The 26,025-nt window shown below is 42.4% G+C and overlaps 1 protein-coding gene across 4 annotated transcripts in view; it reads left to right on the forward strand.

Annotated features, from left to right (window-relative positions):
• The window catches only part of KIF1B (kinesin family member 1B), a 79,085-nt gene that overhangs the window by 45,772 nt on the left and 7,288 nt on the right, over positions 1-26,025 (forward strand). For 3 of the 4 annotated variants that reach the window (XM_053962975.1, XM_053962976.1, XM_053962977.1), the window contains 23 exons: positions 763-859; positions 1,633-1,781; positions 2,000-2,178; positions 3,179-3,316; positions 4,021-4,269; positions 9,479-9,597; positions 11,286-11,371; positions 11,518-11,647; positions 11,984-12,143; positions 12,748-12,838; positions 13,342-13,460; positions 13,998-14,053; positions 16,672-16,780; positions 17,371-17,437; positions 18,205-18,289; positions 18,548-18,653; positions 21,961-22,075; positions 22,603-22,736; positions 23,253-23,314; positions 24,004-24,149; positions 24,408-24,647; positions 25,064-25,135; positions 25,725-25,846. In XM_053962975.1, coding sequence (XP_053818950.1) covers positions 763-859; positions 1,633-1,781; positions 2,000-2,178; positions 3,179-3,316; positions 4,021-4,269; positions 9,479-9,597; positions 11,286-11,371; positions 11,518-11,647; positions 11,984-12,143; positions 12,748-12,838; positions 13,342-13,460; positions 13,998-14,053; positions 16,672-16,780; positions 17,371-17,437; positions 18,205-18,289; positions 18,548-18,653; positions 21,961-22,075; positions 22,603-22,736; positions 23,253-23,314; positions 24,004-24,149; positions 24,408-24,647; positions 25,064-25,135; positions 25,725-25,846 — 2,831 coding nt within the window. The remainder of the gene's footprint in view (positions 1-762; positions 860-1,632; positions 1,782-1,999; positions 2,179-3,178; positions 3,317-4,020; positions 4,270-9,478; positions 9,598-11,285; positions 11,372-11,517; positions 11,648-11,983; positions 12,144-12,747; positions 12,839-13,341; positions 13,461-13,997; positions 14,054-16,671; positions 16,781-17,370; positions 17,438-18,204; positions 18,290-18,547; positions 18,654-21,960; positions 22,076-22,602; positions 22,737-23,252; positions 23,315-24,003; positions 24,150-24,407; positions 24,648-25,063; positions 25,136-25,724; positions 25,847-26,025) is intronic. The other variant, XM_053962978.1, reaches the window with a different exon arrangement.

A 26,025-nucleotide genomic window follows, 5' to 3' on the forward strand; every position in this document is an offset into this window, starting at 1 on the left:
GCACTGTGACAGAGTCTGTTCTAATTTGTATTTGTTTTACCAGCAAATAATAACAGGCTCATTAGGTTTTAGTAGCATTTATTTCAAGGCATGATAAGGTCTGAACAGGAAGAAAATGCTCTTCTACCAGAAGCTATTGCTGGAGTGTTCCTCGTGGGGAAGCCACTGCACAGACTTCTCTGCCAGGGTGGTATTTTATCTTCTGATGTATTACATACACATGTGAGAGGGTGGTACTTACATGCCATGGGGAGAATCTAATTGAAAACAAAGTGCTTCCCCCACTAATATTTGAAATTATTTTATTTTGGTATAAAAAGGCAAATTAGTGGTGCTGTTAATCCTTCTGTTTGAGAAAATGAAGGTGAATAATCCTCCCCTTTCAAATTTATTTTTGCGTTTTTCTCTTATTTCTGCTTCTTTCCTACTTCTCTGAAAGCAGCGGGCAGCCTCCAAATAAAATCCTCTTCTTCCTGTTTTTAACAAAAATCCCACCAAAAGAGCATCCTAAACCTTTCCCTCTTCTAGACGCTGTGTACACGTAAATGTGGTGATTTTAGAGACCAGCTCCTATCTGGTGTTGGCTGTGTGTTCTCTTTCCAGGGGAGATTGCACTGGAGCAGTGCTGCCGTGTGACCTGCGGGTGCTCTGAGGTGTCTGTGTGGGTGTGATCTGTGTCTGTCACTCTGAGCTCTTGGCGTCTCTCAGCTTCCTCCTGGCTCTTGTCTGTCCTCCTACACAGTGTCTCCTCTCTCCCCACAGGACTATGAGAGCAAACTGCAGGCACTCCAGAAGCAGGTAGAGACACGGTCCTTGGCAGCTGAAACAACGGAGGAGGAGGAGGAGGAGGAAGAAGAAGGTGAGTTTGAAGCTAAAAATAATTTGGATATAGCTAAGTCTAAGGGAACAGCTGCTGTATTGTCTCTTGTAATAGATAGAAAACTTCCTTTGGAAAGCTGCAGAACACTGCAAGTTCTTGATCTGTTATTCTCTCAGCATCAAGATTTCAAATGCCCGTTTGTAGAACACATTCCACATGAACGTGGAATATATATTCCATGATATACGTCTTCAAATACAACTGATGCACAAACTAGATTAGTTTCACCCCAAGCTTTGATTTGGTGCTCTTGAAGGAATCTCTTCGTGGCACTAACAGAGCTCAGATGTCTTTAAAAAAATAACACTGTTGCCTTTGTTTCCTTGTTTTGATCTTGAAGTTTCTCTTTCCTCCTTGCTAGGAATTCTTAGAATGTTGTGACATGTCAGTATAGCTCCATTTCTGGTCAGCAGATAATTTATTATTGTCATTATCCTTGCTCTCATTCCACTCTTTCAGCATTTGGCTTTAATAGTTGCCAAATAACTTAAAATAATAGGAGCAGAAAAAAAATTTGTTTCCTCTGCTCCAAATCTCATTTACATGGTCATTAATCTCCACTGCTAATGTTGAGGAAGTCTGAGTCCAGTTTTTCCATGGTGAATAATGAAAACATAGGGTTTTGTTTTCTGCTCTTCCAGAAAATGTGTTGAGAGCTTGATGGCACAGTCAGCAGGAGTATCGGATACTGCATGCGATGGTTTTGAGGAGAAGCCACATTGTTTTATTCCTCTGTTTTTTGCTCTTCCCAGTGCCCTGGACACGCCATGAATACGAACTCGCCCAGTGGGCTTTCAGGAAGTGGAAATTCCACCAGTTCACTTCACTGAGGGACCAGCTGTGGGGAAATGCAGTATATCTGAAGGAAGCCAATGCAATCAGTGTAGAGTTAAAGAAAAAGGTAGGGACATGCAGAACCATTTTTTTTATTTTCTGACCCATCAGTTTTGAGTCTATAATCCTGCTGTAAATGCTCTGAGTTTCTTGTACTCTTTAAAATTGTACGTCTCTTGCTTATTCATCTGGGCTGTAAAAAGGTTCAGAAAATTGTGAGTCCTTGACTCGGGCTTCTGTGTGAGTGAACGTCCCACGCCAACGCGCCGTGTCTCTTGCGTGCAGGTGCAGTTCCAGTTTGTCCTGCTCACGGACACCCTGTACTCCCCCCTGCCTCCGGAGCTCCTGCCCGTGGAGCCGGAGAAGAGCCGGGACCGCCGGCCTTTCCCCCGCACCGTGGTGGCTGTGGAAGTGCAGGACCTGAAGAACGGAGCAACACATTACTGGTCCTTAGAAAAACTCAAGTATGTCAATAGTATTAGAGAACAAAATCCCCTACGTCCAAGGAACTTCACTCAAAAATTTCTTCCTGAGCTGTTCCTTACCGATTTCTGTTTGTTTTCTGTGTCCTCCCAAACTTCTAGACAGTGTCAGATGTTCTAAATACCAGCTTTTCAGATTGTTTGAACAAGTGCACATTTCTCCAGCTTCTCACCTTAGTTTCACATCTAATTTTTGTAATTTGTGGTTAGGCTTTATCTTGAATGTAATAAGACTCATCACAGCTCATCTCTCTGCATTACTTTTTTCAGTCCTTCCACTGTAATAATTTCCTTGTCACCTGCTTTATATAACCTGGTAGTACAGGACATAATTTATGATAAAAATCTTAAATAAGATTTAAGCTTATTAAATCTTATTTACGGAAGCTATACAGATTCTATCACAAATTCTGACTGCAATCTGAATTATTTTCGTCACATGTGAATGACATTTTTTTCCCCCATTCTCTAAATATTGACTGAAGGACGTTTTTCCTACTAATAACTTCCAGACAAAGGATCTTGCAGTGTGAAACACTTGATTTCTTCAATAAAATAAATGGATAGTTAGAGTCTATAATGGAATCAGTTCACTTTTGAATCAAAATGCCAACATTTCTGGAGTGGAATGCAAAGAACTGCCAAAATTACTCAGTAAGATGGTCTGATGTAAAAATTGAAGCAAAAAGTATGCCAGAATTAGATGTGAAAGAGGAATATTTAGAAGTGAATTGAAATCCAAGATTTATGTAAGCTTCTGCAGTCACCTTGCCTTGTGCTTAGAGGGCTTAGCTGACAAAATACTTCCCAGACTCTCTAACATTTTGGGGAATTAGTGAAGCACCCAACTTAGGGTACAGCCTCCTCTGTTCTTAGGTGTAATTTGGTGCAGGTGAAGCCAGGGAGGTGAGCACCCCACTTTGTGTTCTCTGCCTGCATGGCTCCCTCTCTCCTGAGCTCTTTGCTGCTGCTGTCTCTGCAGGCAGAGGCTGGAGCTGATGCGGGAGATGTACGACCGGGCGGGGGAAGTGGCCTCCGGCAGCCAGGAGGAGCCCGAGGGCTCCATGACGGGCAGCGACCCCTTCTACGATCGCTTCCACTGGTTCAAGCTCGTGGGCAGGTACGGACAGCACCTCCCTGCTGCTGCACTGGCAGCTCTGCCTCCGCGTGCCACGTGAATAAACCGTGTGGCCTCTGTGTCAGCTGGGTCTTGTCTTTCAGGGAGTTGGAATAGACTTTGAATACGGTTAAGAAAATGCTCTTTAGAATGTTGACAGTTCAAGTGTCTAGTAGTAGAATCTGCTTTGACTGAACCTTTAGTAAGTTACAAATTTATTTTAAAATAATATAACCGGCTAAGTTCCATCTAAAGTCACTGGAGCAGAGCTGTGAGAATACCAAGAACACTGGAAAAGTGGTCCAGAGTCTCTCATCTGAGTGGTTCAAATAGTTTGGTCATACCTTAGGGAAGTGTCTGATGGGATTCTTTAATATTTCCTGCTGTCGGCCGCACCTTTACAATATTTTTATTTGCAGAACTGCTGTGTTGGAAGTAAGAAACGTAGCTCTGTTACATGGATGTCCTCTCAAGTTCTATATGTTCAGCCATGTTTCTATTCCTTTTTCATTTGCTTCCTGCTCCATTCAAGGACACTCTTTTCCCTGACTTTGTTGGCAGCCCCCTCCCTCCCATTTCGTTGCAGTCCAGGTGGTTTGAAGCCGTTGCTCGTTGTTGAGGGGTCTCTGTGCTGATGGCAACAAAGAGCTGTTGATGAGGTTCTGTGTGCTGACCCTGTTAATTGGTGTCCGTTCGCTGATGTGCAGCTCCCCCATATTCCACGGCTGCGTCAACGAGCGCCTGGCCGATCGCACGCCCTCCCCCACTTTCTCCACGGCCGACTCCGACATCACTGAGCTGGCAGATGAGCAGCAGGATGAGATGGAGGACTTTGATGATGAGGCCTTTGTGGATGACACTGGCTCCGACGTTGGGACTGAGGAGGGATCAGACCTCTTCAATGATGGGCGCGACCCGTTTTACGACCGATCCCCTTGGTTCATTTTAGTGGGAAGGTTGGTGAGGTTACTCTGAGAATGGCCAAAAGGGACCAGCTCTTGCTGCAGTCTGCAATGGCTTTGCCTTGTGCTACACAGATGGTCAGTCTAGCCAAAATATCCATGTCCGTAAATTGGAATTGTCAGAGAATGAGCGTAGTTCAACATTAAGTTTTAAATTCCTCGTCTGGAGCCATGAAGACCTAAGTGGTAACTGAGAAAATAACCCTTAGATGTGACAGTGTGAGTAAATCTATCTCTAGACAACTGTCACAGCTTGGAATGAATGGGGGTTTGTATACAGAATTTGTTTAAAGGTTTCTTTATAGTATTCCCTATTCAGCTGTTGCAGGGTCGCTCAGATAGAATTGTAGTGTGTTATTTTCTTCCATGGAAGAGAATCTGACTATGGTGGGAAGTCTTTCAGTCCAAACCCAGAAAGCCGTTTTCTTTGAAAACAGGTGTAACATCTGCTGCATACGAAAAGATGGCATGAGGAGAAAGAAGAATGGTCCTTTCTGGATGAGGAAAAGAGTGTTCTCTGAGATGATTTGGCTTCTCAGATTATGCTTGACTCTCTGTAGCCAGTATTACACAGTGAAAGTTCATCAACAGTGAAATTCACTGTCTCTGTTTATCAGCACTTTCCCCGAGCTTGAATTCCCGAAACAGGTTTGCTTGGTGTATTTTAGAATATTATTGAGCTTTCCAGAACAGAAAGAATTAGGGCATTACCAGACCTCAGTGTGTGGTGTAGACCCTTAAGGACAGCAAGGTACATGAAGGAAATGTAGTTCTTCACACTGTTTCTTCAGTAACAGTCACTAGCACACCCTTCTCATTACAAGAAACAGAAATGTTTTTATTTAGTGGCTTGGCTGCTCTCTCTGCTGCTTCCCTCTCCCCTAATGATGCTTTTGTGCTTCCTTGCTTACCCTGTAAGCCAACATCCTCAATTAAGGTGCTTGCCACAGGTGTGGTACAAAAAAAGGCTCCATGGCCAGCAGAAGGGAGGAACAAAGGAAAAGGGACCAGAGCTTGGCTTTATCCTTTTCTGTGAGTATAAGCAAGAAAGACTTCAGGGCCAAGATGGTGGGATCTTTATGCAGTTTCCTCAAATGCAGGATGCTTGTTTGCACAATTTGTGAAAAGGAGAGATTGAGTTTGCTGGTCTTTATCAAGGTTTGAGTTCAGTTTAGTGTGTTTGTCTAACCTCAGGCATTGTCTGTAGTGAAACTTGGAACTTCCTTGATCCTGTTTTGTAAACAAAAATCACTAAAGTTGCAAGAAATTGCATTAGTCCTCTGTGGTCTCTGAATCTGTGCCCTTACGTGCAATGCTTGGTAGCACGTTTTACAAACTCTGATGATCTGGTTCGGGTTGGGAGGCAGTTTGGGAAAGCCATCTGTGCTGCTCTGGGCTGGCTGTCAGCTCCTTTGAGCCCAGGGCTGCCCTGTGTGCCCCTGGAGCCTGGGAAAGAGCTGAGCTGTTGATGCTCACTCACAGGCAGCTCAGGAAGCACAGCACGAGCTGAGCAGATGCAGTGTGCAATGAAAACACTTGTGCTTCCTGGCAGGCACACAGATTCCCTGCTTTGGGGAGAGTTCTGAGCTCTGTGTCTGTGGATGGACACGTGAAGCTGCAGCACTTGGGCACCGGCCTGCATATGGTGTGAGCTGCGTGTACAGAGCTGTGAATGTGTTGGAGTGAAACTTAGTTCCTATTATGAGGCTAGAGAGTGACTTTTCCTCAGTCATTGGTTTCTGTTATTTCTATTCCTGTTGTTCTGTTGTGCCCATTTGTGGGTATTCTCAGCTCAGTCAGAGAGAAAGAGAAAGGTTTTCTAACCAGGCGAGAGCCTGGAAAGCAGTTGGAAAGAATGTAAATAATTCTCTAATCTACCTTGTTCACATTGTTTATAGATATGTCCTGCCACTGTGCATCGTTCACTGCCCACCAATGGTGTGGGATGTTTTTACTCTAAGACCAATGGAATTACTCTTCTCGATGTTCTCTATATATAGAGTGGTGCATTTGAAATAAATCAGAGTTCATTTTCTTTGCCTTCTGGTCTGGAGTTCTCAGTTCCCATCCTGCTCAACAGCATCACCCAGCAGAGGCTGTTAGAGTGTCCAGCACCACTGAGTAGGAACTATTGTGAGTCCTCTGTGTCTTCCAGTGTGAGAACTCTGCTTTTGAACAGTGCACCAGGCGTGTGTCCATCTCCACAGGTAGTGTTCAGTTTATAGCAAAACCAGAATTCCTTATCACTTCCAAGTGTGTACTGGTTGATATGTTATCAAATGTGAAGGACAAATAAAACAATTTTTAGTATTTTTGGGGGGTTGTCAGCAATAACAAGTGCAGGTCATGAAGGAGAGGAGGAGGAGAAGTGGAGCATGTAGTTATCCAACTCCCTGGCCATCACGGTTATTTTCTTTTCTCTCTCTGTGCTATGACTGTCTTTTATTTGTAACTCTTAAAGAAAACAGAAAAGAGCTGGTCCCTTTAGCCATCTCTTCTGGCATGCTGGGTTTCTTCAAGGTTGACTCTGTTTAATGGTGTGACATATCAAGCATTTGCTTTGTTTTTAAGGGAGGTGGGAGAGGACTATTGGATGTTTTATTTAAATCCTAATGTGTTTATTTTAAAAATACCTGCCATCATTTTGAGTTCTGTTGGTTTTGTTTTGGTTTTTTAAAAAAACTGTTTTTGTTAAATTTAATTTCTAGTTTTGTTGTGAGTATGCCATTTTACCTCACCAATCTTTCTGCTAATCCAGCTCCCCTCTTTCAGTCTGCTGGGCTAAGTGCAGGGGGACACTTAGGGGCTCTTTGGGGAGAGGGAGTCCTCACGGATGTGGGAAGAGGAGGAGGATAGCCTTAAGATTTCATCCACTCCTAACTTGGCACTGTCTCATGATGAAGCAGCAGTAGTGCTGCATACCCCAGCTCTGTTTTGGTGCAGCACATTGTGCAGTTGCTCTCCACTCTACAGAAGAGACACAGCATTTTCATCAGCAAACAGGAAGCTTTAAACTTTTTTGCATTATGTGCTTTTTTTTCTCTATGTTAAAATTATTCCAGTGAACAAGGTGACTGGATGGAAGCAAATTGAGGGAGAAGAGAAATGCATTTTTTTCCTTGGGATGGTCATATGGAAGGGGTTAATCCAGCTGAATGCTTTGGCTGTCACATGTTGAGCAGCACCTTCAGAACATCTACCCTGCAAATAAACATACCTTTTTATTTTTCATGCAGGTGTGCTTTCACTTTCCATTAGTTTGGCTTTGAAGGAAGAAGGCTTCTGCAATGCCTGACTCTTTTTAGTTAGTGACACTCCTACTGTGCACATGAGTGCAAGACTCTTTGGCTTCTGTTCTGTTGGGAAATGTCTGTTCTCCCTGGCTTGAAATGTGCTTTTCAAACTGGGTGTGTTTTTCATGTTGAGCAGAGAACCACATAACTTTTGGAACTCCATCCCTGATCCAGTCCACGTGAACCATTCCAATTTCAGGAACTGTTTTCTTGTGTGGTTGGATGCTAGTTCCTCAGATGAGTATCACCTGAAATTCCAAAGCTAAAAATGAAAATGTTAGAGGGAAAAAATAAAATTCAACTTCCCATTTTGTTACTTGAAATTTAGTCTCTTTTCCCTTCCCCTGCTTTATCAGTGTTTACCTCACTTTGAAGCAGACTGAAAAGGAATTAAACCCTAATCTTAGTGAAGTGTTATGTTGCAGTTGGGTTTTTTTGTTGTTGTATGGTTTTCTTTTCATTTTTTTTCATTTTTTGTTTTGCTACTTTATAGCCATATTAATCATCCTCTTCTCTATTGCATTTTGTCACCACTGTTTTTTTAGTAGCATTATTTTTGTGTCCTTGGTTCATGACTGACACCTGTTTGACTTCCTTGTCATTTCAAAAGAATTCATTCATCCTTGGAAGGGGCATGTGAGCCCAAGGAGCAACACTTCCCTTTTGTAATGCAGGACTTTTCCTAGGAATGTTAAACAATAACAGTTACAAATTACAGGAATTAATTATACGTAATACTAAAGACTAATAAAAAGAACTGTAAGGAGGAAGTTAGTAAAACAAATTACTGTTGTTTAGTATAATTTAATGTGCATAAATTTATTAAAATTGCATAATTAGTCACTTTAAATTTACTGACTGGTAAAAGTACTGGTTAAAGTTCTGTGCATCTCAGTACTCTTCTGAACTCTGAAACAGCTAGTTTAATAAATAAAGCCTTCCATATTTTCCCCTTGTTGAGAGCTGTTCTTTAGCTGACTTGTTCAGTTTATCAACATTTAATATCTTGCTCAAGTTAATCCCCCTGAAGTGTGATGCTTTAAAACCTACTGCAGTTCATTGCAGTAACATAAAATAACTTAATAACTTTAGTGTGACTTTTAATTAAAATCTATACAATTAAATTGGTTACCTTACTGCTCCAAAACAGACCCTGCTTGTATATAACTTAAAAGTTAGTGCAGGGCAGGATCATCCCCTATGGGGCCTAAATGCTGTTTTTCCTCTTGGAAACTGTAATTTCTGAGCGGACAGTAGTGCTGTCATGTCTTATTTGTTATGTTTTGTTTTTTCAAAGAAATAAATTCTCCTAAAGAGCTTTACCTGTGAAGACTTTCAGTCTTCCACTATCTATGCAATCAGTGAATGTTCCAAGAAACCTAAGTGATGACTTATGGTTTATTGTGGGTTTCTGGTAATTCTGCACACAGTGTTATCAAAGGAATATGGAAGAGAGAAAACATTCAGTCAATCTGTTTTTAAAAGAGTGATTTTATACGTTCAGTAAAAAATTGAGGCTGTGTGAGCACAGTAGATCAATTCCTTTTTAATTTATCATTTCCAACTACCTCATTCGTTATCATCAGTAGTTCCCTGATGGATTCTATCAGCTTGCTAACAGCTGCATTCACAACTGCAGTGCATCTCTGGTTCCCTTCCATAGAGCCCTCTTCTGTCCCTGTGTCTGTAACTCATTCCTGTGAGCCCTGGGTCCCACTGAGCTCTGACTGAGAGCCTTTGGTGGCTGCCCTGGGCTTGGCCCGAGCTCTGTGTGGGCAGGGGGGACCTGGGACCTCCTGCAGGTCTGGGAGATGCAGTGTCTGAGATCTGTCCCAGAGCCGAGCAAAGCTGCCGTGGGGTTTGGCACACCGTTCCTAATGCTGGCTGTGTTTCTCTCCTCCTGCCACCAGAGCATTCGTGTACCTGAGCAACCTGCTGTACCCAGTGCCCCTGATCCACAGGGTGGCCGTGGTCAGCGAGAAGGGGGAAGTGCGCGGCTTCCTGCGCGTGGCTGTGCAGGCCATAGCAGGTGAGAGAGACGCTGCTGCCGGCAAGGACCAGGCTAACAAACCACACCATTCTCCTGCTACTCAAACCCGAATAACCTCCGCGTTGCAAAGAACACTTGCTCTCTGTTGGGATTGAAATGATTTCATTTGTTGTTTCACTGTATGGGCTGAGCATGAATAAGTCTTGAAATGATGCTACTGAAAAAAAGACTTTAAAATTATATGATGTTGTCCACTGAAGTTTATACCTGGCAACTAATGCAACACTGCTTTTTAGGACAGCGGAAGATTTAACTACTGTCAGTAAGTCTGAAAACTAAAACTAAAGCAAAGTTTTTTCTTTCTGGCACTCAGTATAAACAGTGGAGAAGGGTACCTGGTTTGATAGTTGTGGTGACTTGCATTAAAGTTACATGTACCAAGTTTTAGCTGGGCTCAAACTATCCCTTTAAATAATGCTCAGAAATGTGCTCCTCTGGGGTCTGGGGAGAGCATGTGAAGAAGTTCCTGAACTGATGGTTTTCAGCATGGTGTGAACAGAAATCAGCAGCAGTTTCCCCCTTCATTGCCTCCCTAAAAGCACGGAGACTAGAAGCTGCTTTAACACAGTGTTTAATCACCAGGAATTCTTTTCAGAGGAGAGGAGTAGATATACGGGGTGGTAACGGCCTCACCCAGTGCTGAGCTGCCATTGTGTGTGTGCCAGAGTTTACTGCAGGTCACTGCTCAGTCGCTGATGTTTCAGACTTGCTCACTGTGAGATGGGCTGGTTGGCAAGGCCATGCCTTATATCCATGCTGGTGGGAGCACAGCTCCTTCCCATAATTTGCCCTTTCCAGCAGTGGCCAACTGCCAACAGTTCTTGCTTCTTTAGGTAGGGTAACCCGGGAAGCTTCACTCTCCATGGGAACATATAATGAAACTCAGACTCTGAGGATGTGTAAGAATCACCCTGGCAGCGATTAAAAACAAGTGTATTAAAATCTGGTTTAATGTGTACAAAAGTCTAGTTTGGTTTGGTCTCCTTAGCATTGACTGAATATTTCCAAATAAATATTTTCCATCCAAATGAACCGAATACACCATGGCTAACAGAAACTGAACTGGGGACATCTCTTAAAAAAGGGCCATGGCATTATTTGATCCCTAAGCAAAGTGTTGGAGCACATTCTGAATCTTGGGATTTCTCCTATGACTATGCATTTACTGTGAAAAAACCCTGGCATTTAACCAGGCCCTGTTGTTGCTCTCTGTGAAGAGGAGGAGGTGAAATGAGCAGATTGTACGGACAGATCCAACTTTCAGACTTCAGCACGTCCTGGTGGAGCTTTGCTGGTTACTGCTGAGTTCATGGCTACAGAATTTTAGATGTTAGTTTACCTCAGTGCAATAATCAGAAGTAAATAAATAATGAAAATTAGTACTAAAGGTGGTTTGCATTTAAAATTCTCTAAAGTTTTTTCAGAATGAAACTTGAGAGCTTGTCTTGTTTTCCCACACCCGAGTTCCCAAAGGATAGGTTTCTGGCATGATCTGTTCCAGCACTTACTCCAGTTTATAACTGGATGACTCTTCTGCTTTCTGTTTTGGTTTTCATTATAATGAAAATTTCCATTGGGATAACTCTGTGGGGTCTCCCTTCTCCTCCCCATCGTTTATTTATCTATCTTCTTTTTTTCCTGTTTTTTTTTTTTTTTTTTTTTTTTAGCTGATGAAGAAGCCCCAGATTATGGCTCTGGTATTCGACAGTCTGGGACAGCTAAAATTTCATTTGACAATGAGTATTTTGATAAGGTAAGAGTTCTTAAAATTGAGTTAGGTATCTTTGAGTGTAGTAGCTTGTGCTTCTAAATAAAGAACACGTGTTGTAGGCAAGGAAGGGGATGGCAAACTCAGAAAGTGCAGAAGTCTGTAACAAGGCACTATATTTAATTTTTCAGAGTGATTTTTCTTCAGTTGCAATGACTCGGTCTGGACTGTCCCTGGAGGAGTTAAGGATTGTGGAAGGGCAAGGACAGAATTCAGAGGTTACCACTCCTCCAGAGGAGATCAACAGAATAAATGAGCTGGGTAAGCAAGAGATATGTGGTATTTAGAGAACTTCTGGGAAATTAGTGACACTTTCAGTCAGTCATAGAAAGGAGTTCTGAGTGTCCTGCAAGAATGTCATGGTTAGGGAGAGGTGTTACCAGTGGGTTGAACATGAGAGATTCATTTGAAGAACTGTACTGAAAAACTTCCCAGATACTTGGATCTTTTGATTATCAGCAAATTACTTGGGTTTAAGAGGAAAAAAAAATGTGATGGGACTAAACTGTCTCCTGAAGAACTATTTCAAGAAAAGAAAGGAGAAAAAAAAATGAAAAAAATTACTTCATGTGGGATTTTCTTTTTTTTCTCTCTAAGACTTGAAGTCAGCCACTTTGGATGGAAAGATGACTATGGAAGGTTTCACTGAGGAAATTGGTGATCACCTGAAGCTGGGCAGTGTGTTTACCTTCCGTGTGACAGTGCTTCAAGCCAGTGGCATCCTGCCTGAATATGCAGATATTTTCTGCCAGTTCAAGTAAGAATTTGTCCTTACTTGCATTAGACAATTAATGGTATGATAGAGAGAGCAGAGAACAGTGGGCAGTGGAACTCTGAGAACTTTTCAGATGGGTGGAGGTGCTGTACAGCAGAGAAACACACCTTGTCACTTACTGGAGTTCCTGGTCCTCACTTTCTCTTAGGCAGATGTTAAGGATTAAAGTTTTGCAGAAAGGAATTAGGAATCAAAGTGGACTCATAAGTTACTAGTTTATAGATATCTTAAGCTTTTAAGCTTTTAATGTGAAAAATTCAATAGTAGATTGTACATACACCCATTTGAATGAAAGCTGCATGACCCTGGAGGAAATCAGTACTTCTCAAGTGAAAGTGGTGTTAGGCTTGGGTTCTTAAGGAAGAGAATAAAAAGGAGTAATAAAGACATAAACCAAGTACCACAATTGTGATCCCACAAGACTATGGCATGCCCAGCTTTAGGCCATCACTCAACTGCTTCTAAAGTTCCAGCAGAATACATTTCTTTTAGGGGTTTAGGATTTCCTTTCAGGGTTGGGTTCAGAGCACAGCAATCTTCATTAAACCATTCTGTGGTGGCTGATTTTTGGTTTATTTTTTTAAAGCTTTTTACATCGACATGATGAAGCTTTCTCAACAGAACCTCTCAAAAACAATGGCCGAGGGACTCCCCTTGGGTTTTACCACGTTCAGAATGTAAGTAAAGCTTTCCATGAGCAGCACTGGGAGTTGTGTGTGTCCTTCAAGGCAACCAGAATTATTAAGAATAGACAGTGCTAGGAGAGATCAGGTGAATGATGTAATCCCCATCACAAAACAAAACACTGAATGATTCTTTGTGGCAAATTTAACTCTTCATTCACCTCTACTTCCTGCCATTGAATTCTGTGTTTCCTTTCCAGGATGAAAACAGTCTAGAATTCAGGAAATAAAATATACATATGAATAGCAGTGCTCATGATCTCAGATGAACTGGATATATCTGTTTTTATGAACTGTGTAATGCTTTAGTTACATGCAGCCTCCTCTTCTCCTACTTGAAATTTTCTCCTTTATTGGAGAGTAGAATTAATGCCTAAACCAGAAGGGAGTGCAGTTGCTTTTACTGTGAGTGACACTAAGTGATACGAAAAATACAGACTCCTAAAAGAGATTTCCTTTTTTGAATGTCTCATTTTCTTTCCTTACTCTTGAAATAGATTGCTGTGGAAGTGACAGAATCGTTTGTGGAGTACATCAAAACAAAGCCTATTGTCTTTGAAGTCTTTGGACATTATCAGCAGCATCCTCTCCACCTGCAAGGACAGGATCTCAACAGGTATTGGTCACTAGTCTGGCATAGAGGCACTTGGGGATCATGCTCAGGTTATGCAGTTTTTGTACTCCTAAAATTGTGCACCACAGCCTCACAAGCAGAATTCCTGATGGAGGTAAAAGTGCTGGCAGAGGCCTGTTTACCCAGAGTAGTGACTGATGGAATTGTTCTGCCCTGTCAAACATGGAAAGCTGTTCTGCCAGTCCACCCTAAAAACACGCTGGTGATTGGAGCACCAGGAGCACTGGGAATACTGGGAATACTGGGAACTTCAGCAGTGATCTGTGAGCTCTGGGAAAATCTCAACAGTGCTCCTAGGCTTGGTTGAGCTAGAATAGAAAAAGAGCATAGGTTCGTCTGAGAAGTGTGCTGAGCCCCCTTGTTTTCCTGACAGGAGATATTCGCCTGTCTTCATAGAATTGTGAGGATATTTTTAGAGACAATAATAGGTGTGTGTACACAAAGATGCATGTGTGTGCATTTGTGTATATTTCTTACATTTAACTGCCTCTGTATTGATAACTCTTCATTTCTCTGTAGCCCTCCACAGCCTTCTCGAAGATTCTTTCCTCCCCCTATGCCACTGTCAAAGCCAGGTGAGAACAACTCTCTGATTCTGTACATCACAGGTCTGCTACTGCAAATGGAGGCTGTGTATTCCTGAGGTATCCAGGACACCGGGAAATGTAAATGGAGCGAGTGGTATAGGGGGCACTGAATGTCTTTGCTGGCTCTCTGCCCTCTTTATGTTTTATTTTTATTTCTTCTCAACCTCCTCTGCAGGAAGTGCTGCTTAGTTCATTAGGGGGTAGAATTCCATTCCTGAGGTATTGCCCATATTCCATGAGATCTGGCTATGGCTCTTCCTCTGCTTATTGAGCACTTACTGACAGGAAATTTGCTTATTCATTAATTGCTTCATCTTTTTGCTCTCTCATGTTCTCGTTTAGTGAGTCAGTCTTCTTGAAATGATTCTTAGTTTTCTTTACTTAATTGGAATAATGCATGCTGAACTCTTTTGTGATTTTTTTTTTTCCATTTCACCTTTAACTTCCTCCTTCTCCCTCTTTCTCTCACCTGCATATTTCTACCATCCTTTCTTTGTGTGTGTTGCATTCCTCTGCAGACCATGAAAGGAAAATTGAGTTGATTAGGTACCTTATGTCTGGCTATGTAAACGTGCATGTGCTGAACACGCTGTCCGAGCATGCCAACGTGCTCGCCTCCTCTGCCGTGGCTGCTTTCCAGGATGGAGCTGACCAGCTGCCACCTTTTCTCTTTCTGCCTGTTCCCAGTTGTCAGAGTGAGCGGGCTCCTAAACGAGATGGTTAGTAGCCAAACTTGGTCTGTGATAGATGTAGAAGTAGTTCCAAAATGTGCTTTGAAATTCCTTTTTCCTTTATCATGTAGTAGTATTAGGAGTAGAAGCTGCCATGGTTGTGCTCATGGAAGGATGATGCTGTGCTTAAATTCAGGGCTCTTTTAGAAAGAACCATGGAGACAGTCTGTAGACTCCAGTGTGCTGGGAGACACAGATTTTTGTGTGTCACTGCATCTGTTCCCTGAAACTTCCCCGACCTCTGATTTTTTCTGTGTTCTGCATAGAGTTTTGTGATACTGGGATGAGAGATGCATATGGAAACACAGGCAGGTATAGAGGAAACATTCTGCTGCTGTGTTCTGTATAGGCTTCCTTTTCACTCATCTTCCTTTCCTGACACTAACAGTGCTGTTCCTCACTTCCATTTGTATTCTCTTTTATTTAACTCAAAAAAAAGTCATGCTGATTAATAATTGTACCAGAGCAAGTCTGTGAGAACATCTAGAATCAAGCCTTCATGTTTAGTTACATGTGTCTTTCTGTTGTTTTTCTCTTCTGATGCTTCTGAGTCGCTCTGCTTAGCAATAACCTTGAGTGACTTGTGTGTTTGATGTTCCTCTGGCTGGAGTGAGTTGTGTGCAGCTGCATGAGATGATTGGGTGTAAGAGAGTTACTACCCTCAGTAATGTATGGGAAGGTAAATGATGAGCCCCAAGCTCGCTGCCTCCCAGGGTGGAGCTGTGCTGTCAATAACTGATTCCTGTAAAATCTGTCCCTCTGAGGCAGCTGCTGTTTTACCCAGACAAGAAACAGATCTCAAAAGAGAGCACCTAGGCATTCCTGTAAGGACTTATTTAACTGGGGGCTGTTGTGTCCTTCCATTGTATGGGAAATGAAGTCATGGTAGAAGCCAAAGGATACAGAGATGTAAAGGTGGGAGAACCTAAAGAATACCTGAGCAAGGGGGGATTGGGTCTTGAGAGGCAGAATGGAGAATAATTATTGGGCTTAATAAAAGCAGTAAGGTTAGTATGTGAAAGGAGAAAAAATGGAAGATCAGAGTTATAAAAATCCCAGTCAGAGTGTACAGGAACTAAGCTTTTAAAATGTTCCCATTTACAAAAATGTAGTGAGTGAACAGATAAGAGAAAGCATGTAATGGCAACTAAAACATATGATGTGTGAGGGAGTATTAGGTTATTTCTAGAATTTAAGCTGTCTCATTATTTTTTTTTAACATGGTTTATCCCTACATTTGAATGAAAGGAATTAGAGGGGATCTGGCTGGTTATACTCACTAATGCCAAGAGATAAGGAGCCCAGAAAAATACTTAGGCAGGATTAGGGCTCTGGAATAAGTCTTGTTCTGCCTTTTTACATATACAATATCTTAACCAAGTGGTGCGGGAGTCTGGCAGTTTTGTAACACGAAGAAGTGAAGACTGAAGTTTTAAGTTCTATTCTTTTCCTCTTGTGTGGGGAAGGTGAAATGTGTTTTATGGGTGAGTAATCCTGCAGATGAACAGACCTCAGCAATTCTGAATCACCAACTGTCAAGCCATAAAGCAACTGATGCACATTTGAGGAAACTACTTCTCTGTGGATCTAGAGGGACTGTGTATTTTTCCAGGCTCTTTGGATGCACTTTTGTTCCATTATTTAACTTCAAATTTTTTTTCTATTCTAGTAACCTAGATTTAAAAAACACTTAGAGAAATCATGATTGCTGTAAGCAACATCATTTTCATGGTAAAAGCTGTGGTCTGCCTACGTACACAGAATATGTAGGACCTCTGAAATGGCACGTTTCTCTGAGTCCCGAATAAGCTTTCCTTGTTCAGTCTCTGTAAACCACTCTTATTTACTTCTTTCTTTCTTTTTTTTCCTTTTAAGTGCCAGCTACAAAGCTGAATACTATGAGCAAGCCCAGCTTGGGCCAGAGTGTGAGCAAATACGACCTCCTGGTGTGGTTTGAGATCAGTGAACTGGAGCCAACAGGGGAGTAAGTCCTGTATTAACATTGTGATTAACATTGTGTTTCAAGAACGGTGGTTTATGAGATTACTTGGTTTTTTCCCCTTTGTTCTGTTCAGACCAGGTTGATGTTTAGCAGTCACCAGGGTGGGGGCCTGGCTGCTTTGTAGTGATGGTTATCCAACCTGCTGGCAGTAGCTGTCCCCATTGGAAGGGACTAAAGTGAGAGAATTACTTTCTTTCTCACTTGGAGGGATCTTTCCATGGTGAAATTCCAGACAGGGGCACAGGAAAACTTCCCTGTGCAGGCCATGAGTTTGGATTCTTTGGGACACTGGAGACGTTACTCCAGTCACGTAGCAGACCCTGTTCAGTGTTCATCTCTGCTACAAAGAAGGTTTTCCCCTGACAGGTCTTCAGGGGTTATATAGGGAAGTGAGTTGCACAGTTTTCCATTAGTACTGGAAGTACAGTGGATGATACTTCCACGATTCAGTGATCCTGTAATGCCAGAAGGAGCCTGTTTGTAGAGTAGGTAGAAAGACACACTCTTATGGCTTAGCTGCTGGCAGCAGAAGCTGCTGGGCTGGTACATCCTTGATTCCCTGTCTCACACAGGTACATCCCTGCTATTGTGGATCACACCGGGGGCCTGCCCTGCCAGGGGACCTTTCTGCTGCACCAGGTACTGATGAAAGCTGTGGAACAGCAAGTGTCACCTCTGCAGGGAGGGAGGGGATGCTGCTGGCTGGGCTTTGCACCACCTTTCCCACACAGCTGTGCAGGGGCAGGCAGGATCTCCCAGTCTGTGCCTGCTCTGTTGGCTTTGGGCTGTGAGGGCATTGCGTGGCCCCCAGGATATCGCTGTTCCTGTTGCTTATCAGTGGGCATCCCACTCATGAAAGCCTTTTGAAAAGCAGGAACCTTTGGGACCAGATTTGTGCCTTCAGTGTTCTCCAGCATCTCTAAGGACCATATGGAAGGATCATATGGACTCAAATTCCATTTGCTCTCTCTCACTGCTTGTGGTTGTGACACATAATCTGTGAAGTGACCGTATCTCAGTGCATCTTAAATTCCTCTTACCATCCTTAATAATATTTTGTCTCTAGCTAGATTATAAAGATAATCCCAGTTAAATATGGTTTATAGGTTTGAAGGTATATTTTTCCTACTCTGTCTTTGTGGAGTGAGGAGGGAGAAGCATTTAATTTCTTTTACATATGAAAATATAACATCCCCTTGAAATGAATTTTAGGGCCCTGAAACAAAGAGTTGCTTGTTCGGTTACAGATGATATGTAATGATATTATTTAAATCACTTAAATGATATTAAATTATATTAATAATATTATTTAAATTATATTATTTACTTCACCTTGGCAGTATAAGTGCAAAATAGACGATGTGTGTGTAAACACTTCAGCAGTGTTTTGTTTCTGAACTCCACAGGGAATCCAGCGGAGAATCACAGTCACCATTATCCATGAGAAGGGCAGTGAGCTGCACTGGAAAGATGTGCGAGAGCTGGTGGTTGGTGAGTAAATGGTTTTGTGTCTTGCTCTGTAGGGAAGAAAAGCTATTACTGGTAATTTCTCTTTGTATCAGATTCTGTCATTTTTATGAGCGCTATCTGTAGGAGGAGAATTTTAAAAAGATCCAGAGGAAAAACTTAAGATTTGCAACTTGCACTTACAGCTGCTTGTTATTCGTGTAGTCTGAAATTATATTTGGGAAAACAAATTCCTTTTGTGTTGCAGTTTGAATTTTAATTGATTCCTCTTCCTCTTTTTAGGGCGTATAAGAAATAAAGCAGAGGTAGATGAAGCTGCTGTGGATGCCATTCTGTCTTTGAATATTATTTCTGCAAAATACCTGAAGTCCTCTCACAGCTCCAATAGGTAAGTGAATGGAGTACTCCAGCAGGAGTGGAGTGGGACTCTGGAGTGGCTGTTTCCAGAGGGGAGGAAGGTTTGAGTCCACCTTTGCTGCACCTGCTGAATGCTGGAGGTGTGATCCTTCCAAGCACTGGAATTCTTCCTTCTCTCTTAGAGGCCTGGACTTTGACACACCAGTGGCATTAAAGTGGATTTGGGATGCTGCTCCTGCCTATGGGCTCTCTGCCACCTGGAGTCTGTAAAGGCAGGCAGGGACTGGGGGATTGGCAGTTACTGCCTTCCACTGAGAAGTGGGTATTTTAGTGTGTTTGAATTAATGGATCAGTATAACTGGAAAACAGGGAGACTGTTGCTGATTTCCTGTCTGATGCTATTGGATTTGCAGTTGGAAAGCCCTGTGCTTTCTGTTTTATTTCTATAAATTCCTCTATATCTCTGTAGTTTTCTGTAAGGTGGGCAGCTTGGGTGAAGGATGAATGGGATGAAGCTGTTGGCCATCTCATCCCAAAATGCCCAGGTTTAAGTTGTAGGATGAGTGCATGGCAGTGTGGTGGAAGGGAATTGAGGCCCTGGTAAGAGATATATGTCTTATGTTTGCTCATTGTCTGCAGACCTGTTTGATGCTTTCTGTGGGTTTTTTTCACTTTGTTTTGTTTCTTAGTCCACTTGTTCTGTTCCTCTCAGCTGTTGCTTTTCTGTTGTGCTTTTGGCCGCACTAACTGAAGCTCTTTCTATGTTTTTACAGGCTCTTTCTTGATAAGGATATGCCTAGGTATTTTCTGTTTGCTTTCTTTGTACATAAAGATTCTTGAAAATAGAATGCTTTATGTCCCATTTGTATTGCTGCCACTTCCCTCAGCTTTTACTGAATTCTGTTAGCACACCTCTTAGCTCTTTCAGATGTAGCCTTCCTCTTCCTCCTCCTCCTGCTCCTCTTCCTCTGTGTCAGAGGGTTATTCAGGTACAGTTCACTGGGGGACTTGTGAAGGTGAGCTTTCCTTCACATGTGAGAGTAGGAGAATTTCCTTTGTGTAGTCTTTCTGATTCTCTTGATGTGCTGTCAAATATAGACCCTTTCTGTAGTCCTTGCTATTTTCTTCTCTTGTTCTGTATCAAAGAACTAAATTTGGATTTTCTCACTGTCTCTGACACTGCTTGTTTGAAGGACCAAGCCAAGGACTGAATTATGAGGTTACTTGAATTGCTCTGATCAAATAGCAGTGGCTGCCATGTGACTGCTATTCAGCCTCTGTTCTGGGGCTGGATTTGCATATGAAATTCAACCATGTGGTTGCCACTCCTTAGTTTAGCAGCTGGCAGAGGAGCCAGACATGCAGTAGCTGCCCGTGCTGGATTCCTGTTTCAGCTTCCCTGTGGGATCACAGCCCGACATGGCAGCTGCACAGTCTGGGGCACTTTGCACTCTGCTTTCTGTGCTCTGCCTCTGGAAAAGAGAAGACAGAGTCTTCAGTGCTCCCAGTTCACCACCTTTCACTAATGCTAAGATCCACTTCAGAATCAGTTTTAGCTACACATTTAACCTGTCTCTCCTCTATTCCGTGCTTTGTGTCTTCCGTGCTCCCTTTTCCTCCGTGTGCTGTTGGCTGTGCTGAAAGGAGTTTGCTGACCTCTGGTTTTTGTCTCGCTCTATAGCTATTGTAGCAAATTCTGGTTTGGGCAGGCAAAGCTGTGTATATTTACCTTCCTGGCTAGAAAAGATTCACTAAAATAATTGCCTCAAAGCTGTGCTTGACTTCATCTTGGTATTTGTCCAAACATCATTTTGCTCAAGAGGCTGGTAGTATTTCTGCACTGAGGAGCATTTACACCTGTGTTCTCTTTCCATGAGGAGAAATCTTGTTTGGCAATTGGTGCAGAACTTATGCCAGGGCTATATGCAGTGGTTTTTCCATCTGTGATCAGACAGGTTTTACTATTTTCTCTTCCACCCTGAGAGTAGATCTGGAATTTGCTAGAAGTTGAAAAAATTGCTTGCTGCCATAGCTAAGTCGTGATGAAAGTTTAAAACATAAGGACTCAACACAGATGTGTAAAGGCTTAGAAGACAACTGTGCTCTTTGCCTAATCTAACTCAAATGAGGATTATTACTTTACAGTACTTCACAGTGTTTTTAAAGCTACCAAATACTTGGCCTTTAGATTCCGTTTCTTTGTATTTTTAATAGAAACAGCATATTTAGAAGTAGTTTCCTAAATATGGTTCTTTAAATGCAAACAGTATCTAGCAGTACTCTCACTTGACTGCAGTTCATGGTGCCTTTATGTATTAGCTTGGAATTACGTAATTGGTATCAGAGAAAGGGGATTCTTGAGAGCTCTGTTTGAGATCGAGCACTTTGTTTCTGACGTGTCTGCTCTTAGGCGGTTTCATGTTTCTTTTTGTTTCGCTTTGTATTTTCTTACTTCTTCTACCCCCACCCTGCTATTTGTCCTATGTCTTTTGTTTCTGAGTTGGGAATTAGGACAGAAACTCTGCAGATATATAACTTACTTGAAAAAAAATAATATACATGAAGCACTTTCTTGTTTTTAGTACTACATCATTGGGACTCAAAATGGGATAAAAATAGCAAGAGGATTTGGGAGGGAAATTATATAGAGGTGATGAAGAAGGAATACCTTTGGTTTCTGTCATCAATGTGGAAAGGTGTGCTGAGTTCCTGAATAGGGGCATAGGTCTTCTTTCCAAAGGGGCCTTCCTGAAATCAGACGCTGCCTGTGAGAAAGGAGAAAGCTCATTTCCCCAAGCCCCGCTAGAGAGGGGAGAGTATAACGGTGCCTTTAGATGTGGTGATTGAGCTGTGCTGTGTGTGATGCTGTCTCTCACTTTTTACTTGAACCTTCTGGATTGCTGGGGTAGACCTGTGGGAGCTTTCAGCTCCTCTTTCCTTGTCCCATACTGAAGAAATGTCTTACAGAAGTCCTAAAATATGGTGTAGAAAGAATCTTCCCATGCACTTTTAAGATCCGGCTGGGCTGAATTGCAGCAGTAGAAATTAATTTTCTCTGTTTAGAAACAACTGTTCAGTGCTGACTTCCCTGTAGAGCTATGACAGCTTTTGTTTTCTGCATTCCCTCTTTTCTCTTTTAGATAAGTCTTCTCCATAACAGGCGGTGGTTTTTATGCCACACTGTTTGAGGTAGAAGTAAATTACCTTGGAAATAAAGAGACAGTTTTTGCATCAAGTGTTTGTTATCCTCATCACTGGAAGAAGAGATCTTTACACTGAGTGATGAGAGGGCTGCAGAGGAACTCTTACTATTGACCTTTTACTGTACTTCTTTCCAGGACTTTCTACCGGTTCGAGGCGGTTTGGGATAGTTCCTTGCACAACTCCCTCCTCCTCAACCGAGTGACACCGTATGGAGAGAAGATCTACATGACCCTTTCTGCCTACCTGGAGGTGAGACACCAGTGCCTTCCTGCTGGCTATAGACTATTTGAGACAGGACACAGAGTGTACCCAAGAGAAATAGATTCAAAAGTGATTTGAATCCTGAAGCCAGTAAGAGTATTTATTCATTTCCTGAGAACAGGGTGGGAAAAATGTACTCATAATTAACATCTTGATGTCAGGGTATTACTGTCTTGCAACACAAGAGATAGTGGTGGTCTTACCTTTTTGTGCCTTGTTTTATCTTTGTATCTGAAAATCCACTGGAATCAGTGAACATTGCTGTGTAAGTACTGGTGTTAAAAACAGTGGCTTAGCTCTTGGCTTGTGTACAAGACACTGTTGTTTTGTCTAGTAAAATAATTTCATGGGATGCATCAAGAAATTTGGCAGTTCTTTTTCACAGATACACATATGAAAACCATTCACCAAAGACCCAAACAAGAACAAATTTCAAAAGCTGTCCCACTAAGGGCAGCAGTGTAACTTGGCACAGTTGGCTGCAGCCATTCATTCATTGCTGGTGTTGCTCTTAGCTTGACCACTGCATCCAGCCTGCTGTGATCACAAAGGATGTCTGCATGGTGTTCTACTCCCGGGACGCCAAGATCTCCCCGCCGCGGTCCCTGCGCAACCTCTTTGGCAGCGGCTACTCCAAATCCCCGGACTCGTAAGTGCAGTTGCCATTTTGGTATTGGCCTTTTTTTGGTATTTGTGTTTCCTCTTAGAGGATGTAGTTTAGTTTTCTTATTTTTTTTCCTTGAAACTTTACCTACTCGTAGGTTCTCCAGTCTGGTTTTGAATGTTCTTTCTTGCATTTATTTCAGTGGAACTGGGATGGCTTCTCTTTTTACTGACCTCTTTTCCAGACTGACAGAGTTGGGAAGAGGGATTCATTTTTCAAGCTTGCACATAGATGACCTTGATCCCGACCTTGGAATTCACTGCAGCATGTGCTCTTCAAGTCCAGTTCAGGGTGGGGGGAGGAACATGGGGGAAATGCCTTTTTTTTTGGGATTTTGCAGTCTGTTCTGCTGTTTTGTGCAAGAGTAGAATTGAAATCTAGTTCTAACTAACAGCTGTACTTAAAATTCTGCTTTGGGAACCACTGAGCTAAAGCTGAAGCACTTTATTTCTGAAGATAATAAATAGTGTGGTTTTGTTTCTTCTGCTTTCTTGTGCACAGCAATCGAGTAACTGGGATCTATGAACTGAGTTTATGCAAAATGGCAGACACAGGAAGTCCAGGTAAGCAGTGACTGGGTGTTCCAGTGATAAATAGGAAATACTGCAGAAAATTTCTCAGGCAGAATGGAGTAAACATTTCTGTCCTGATCAGAAGCAGTTCCTGTGTTTCATAGAAGCAATGGAATGTTGCTATTCCATAAAATACTTACTCAGGCTTTTACTTTAGACTCAAGTCTATGTTTACCATTGGTGAACAAGGACTCACTGGAAACTTTGTTTTCTGACATAGGTAACTCAGGACACTGAGTGCATGTACCTGAGTCTTAGGGGCATAATTCATGGCTCATAACGAACAGTTTTGTAGCCAGTAGAGTTTTGTAGGTTTTGTAACAGTAGAGCCTTTTCTTGTCTTTTGCTGATTTCTGATGCCAACTTCACGCCTAGAAAGAATGTAGTTCATGGTGTATCTGTGCATTTTTCTTCTAAGATGTAGAAACTTAAGTCTTTGTGTTAAACTGAACAGGAGTATGCATTATATCTTGGTCAATAGAAAATATTTGAAAAAAGTAAGAAAGCTGGACTAAATCAAATATCTTTGGTTGTGTATTTGCAAGTAATGAAATCCCTGTGTTGTATATTTCCAGCCAAACAGCAGAAGTGCTGGTTCTTTGCAAATTGCTGATTTGTTCTCAGTGACACCTCTCTGGCTATGGTTTTAACATGTCTCATGTTGTTTTTTTACTGCTCAGGAATGCAGAGGAGGAGGAGGAAAGTCCTGGATACTTCTGTGGCATACGTGAGGGGAGAGGAGAACCTGGCAGGTTGGAGGCCCAGGGGTGACAGCCTCATTCTAGAGCATCAGTGGGAACTGGAGAAACTGGAGCTGCTGCATGAGGTGAGCAAAGAGATCAAAGTCAAGGTTTAAATCAATTCTCCTGGCAGAGAAGATACAAAGTGTGTCTGGCTGCTGAGTAGAGTCCTCAGCTCAGAATCTTGGTGTATTCAAAAAGGCAAATTCAATTTCCAGTGCCACTGTAAACTCCCTTCCCTGGGGAAAGTTACTGGTATGAATAGTAAAGGATTCTTAAGAACTCAGTGTCTGCAAAATTGGCACCTTCCTGGAGTGGACGATACTGATTTCTTTCCTTACTAGGTGGAAAAAACCCGACATTTTCTTCTGCTTCGTGAGAAGCTTGGTGACAGCATCCCCAAGTCCCTGAGTGACTCGTTGTCTCCCAGCCTGAGCAGTGGAACCCTCAGCACCTCCACCAGCATTTCCTCTCAGATTTCGACCACGACCTTCGAGAGCGCGGTGACGCCCAGCGAGAGCAGCGGCTACGACTCCGCGGACATCGAGAGCCTGGTGGACCGGGAAAAGGAGCTGGCCACCAAGGTATGGCACAGGGCAACCATCCTGCTGGCAGCTGGGGTGCCAGAGGGGATTATAGGTCAATCACGAGCTTCTCAGATAGCTTAGGGAATATCCAGTAGCATGAGAGTTTCATTTTAACATCTTGGTTAGTGAAATAAGCCACTCTCACCGGCCAGTGCTGCTGGGGAGGTTTGGGCTGTGGCTGTTTCTCATTCCCCTGTGTTTGTGGTTCTATAAAAACTTTCTCATTTTATCAAGTGAAGTGATTATTACCCTCTTCTGTGATTTTTCATAGCAGTTTAGAAATAGTTTTTTTCTTTCATGACCTGCCAAGTGTGTCTTGGCAAATCACCTCTTCTGTTCAAATTTCTCTGAAAATCTAAATATTAAGTTCTTCTCTTGTGTCTCATTTGTTTCCCCTCATGTACCCCCTTTAGTGTCTGCAGCTTCTTACTCATACCTTCAATCGGGAATTCAACCAGGTGTACAACAGCATCAGCGATTGTAAGGTAAATATTTCATGTAATATTTAATTGTAATACACTCTATTTGTAGTACAACAGCAGCGTGTTTGTGGGTCATGGAACCTACTGATACTATGGAAAGATAAACCACTTTCTATTAATGTATTATTTTTTATTTTCAGTCCATTGGAAGCATTTGGCTATTCAGCATCAGGTTCCAAAGGCTATGGCAGGAATTGGCAATGGTGTGGACTTGCACTGTAGTACAGTTCCCAGTTTATTAGCAGACTCTTTCCCTATGTAAGAGGATAAATTGACTCTTAAAAATTCTGCCTGTAGGCAAAGGGAATACCAAGTTTCAGACTGGATGATGTTTTATCCACTGAAGAAGTCAGAGTGTGAATAATCAGAAGTGTAGGACATTGATAATAACAAGCTGTGTCTGCATAAATGCTGCTGTATTTCTGCCCCCACATGGGTTTGTGGTGGTTTGTGTGAAAATTTGCCTAGTGAGGAGGGGAATGGCTGATGAAAAAGCCTTTCTGTTCTCTGAGCCTTCCCTGCTGAAAGCCATTCTCAGCCAGGAGCGAGCATCAGCTCCAGCCCAGCTCCTGTGGTGTGTTTGTGCTTGCAGCTCTCGGATATTTCTCCGATTGGGCGGGACCCGTCCGTGTCCAGTTTCAGCAGTGCAACCCTCACGCCTTCATCCACCTGCCCTTCTCTGGTGGATTCCAGGTGCAATTCAGTTGATCAGAAGTAAGTGTAATGTATTAAAAGGAAACATCACTTTCCAGTGCTTCACAGATCTCTTTGCTGTTTTCTGATTTGTTTTTCCTCTTTTCTTCCTTTTCCCTACTTTCAGATATTTCTCTGTACAGCCCCCTTGCCTTACTTCTTCAGTCATTCTGTACAATTCTTTTTCCCCATTTTGTTTT

This window comes from Vidua chalybeata, chromosome 22 (genome assembly GCF_026979565.1).
Source record: "Vidua chalybeata isolate OUT-0048 chromosome 22, bVidCha1 merged haplotype, whole genome shotgun sequence".
NCBI classification, from domain to species: domain Eukaryota; kingdom Metazoa; phylum Chordata; class Aves; order Passeriformes; family Viduidae; genus Vidua; species Vidua chalybeata.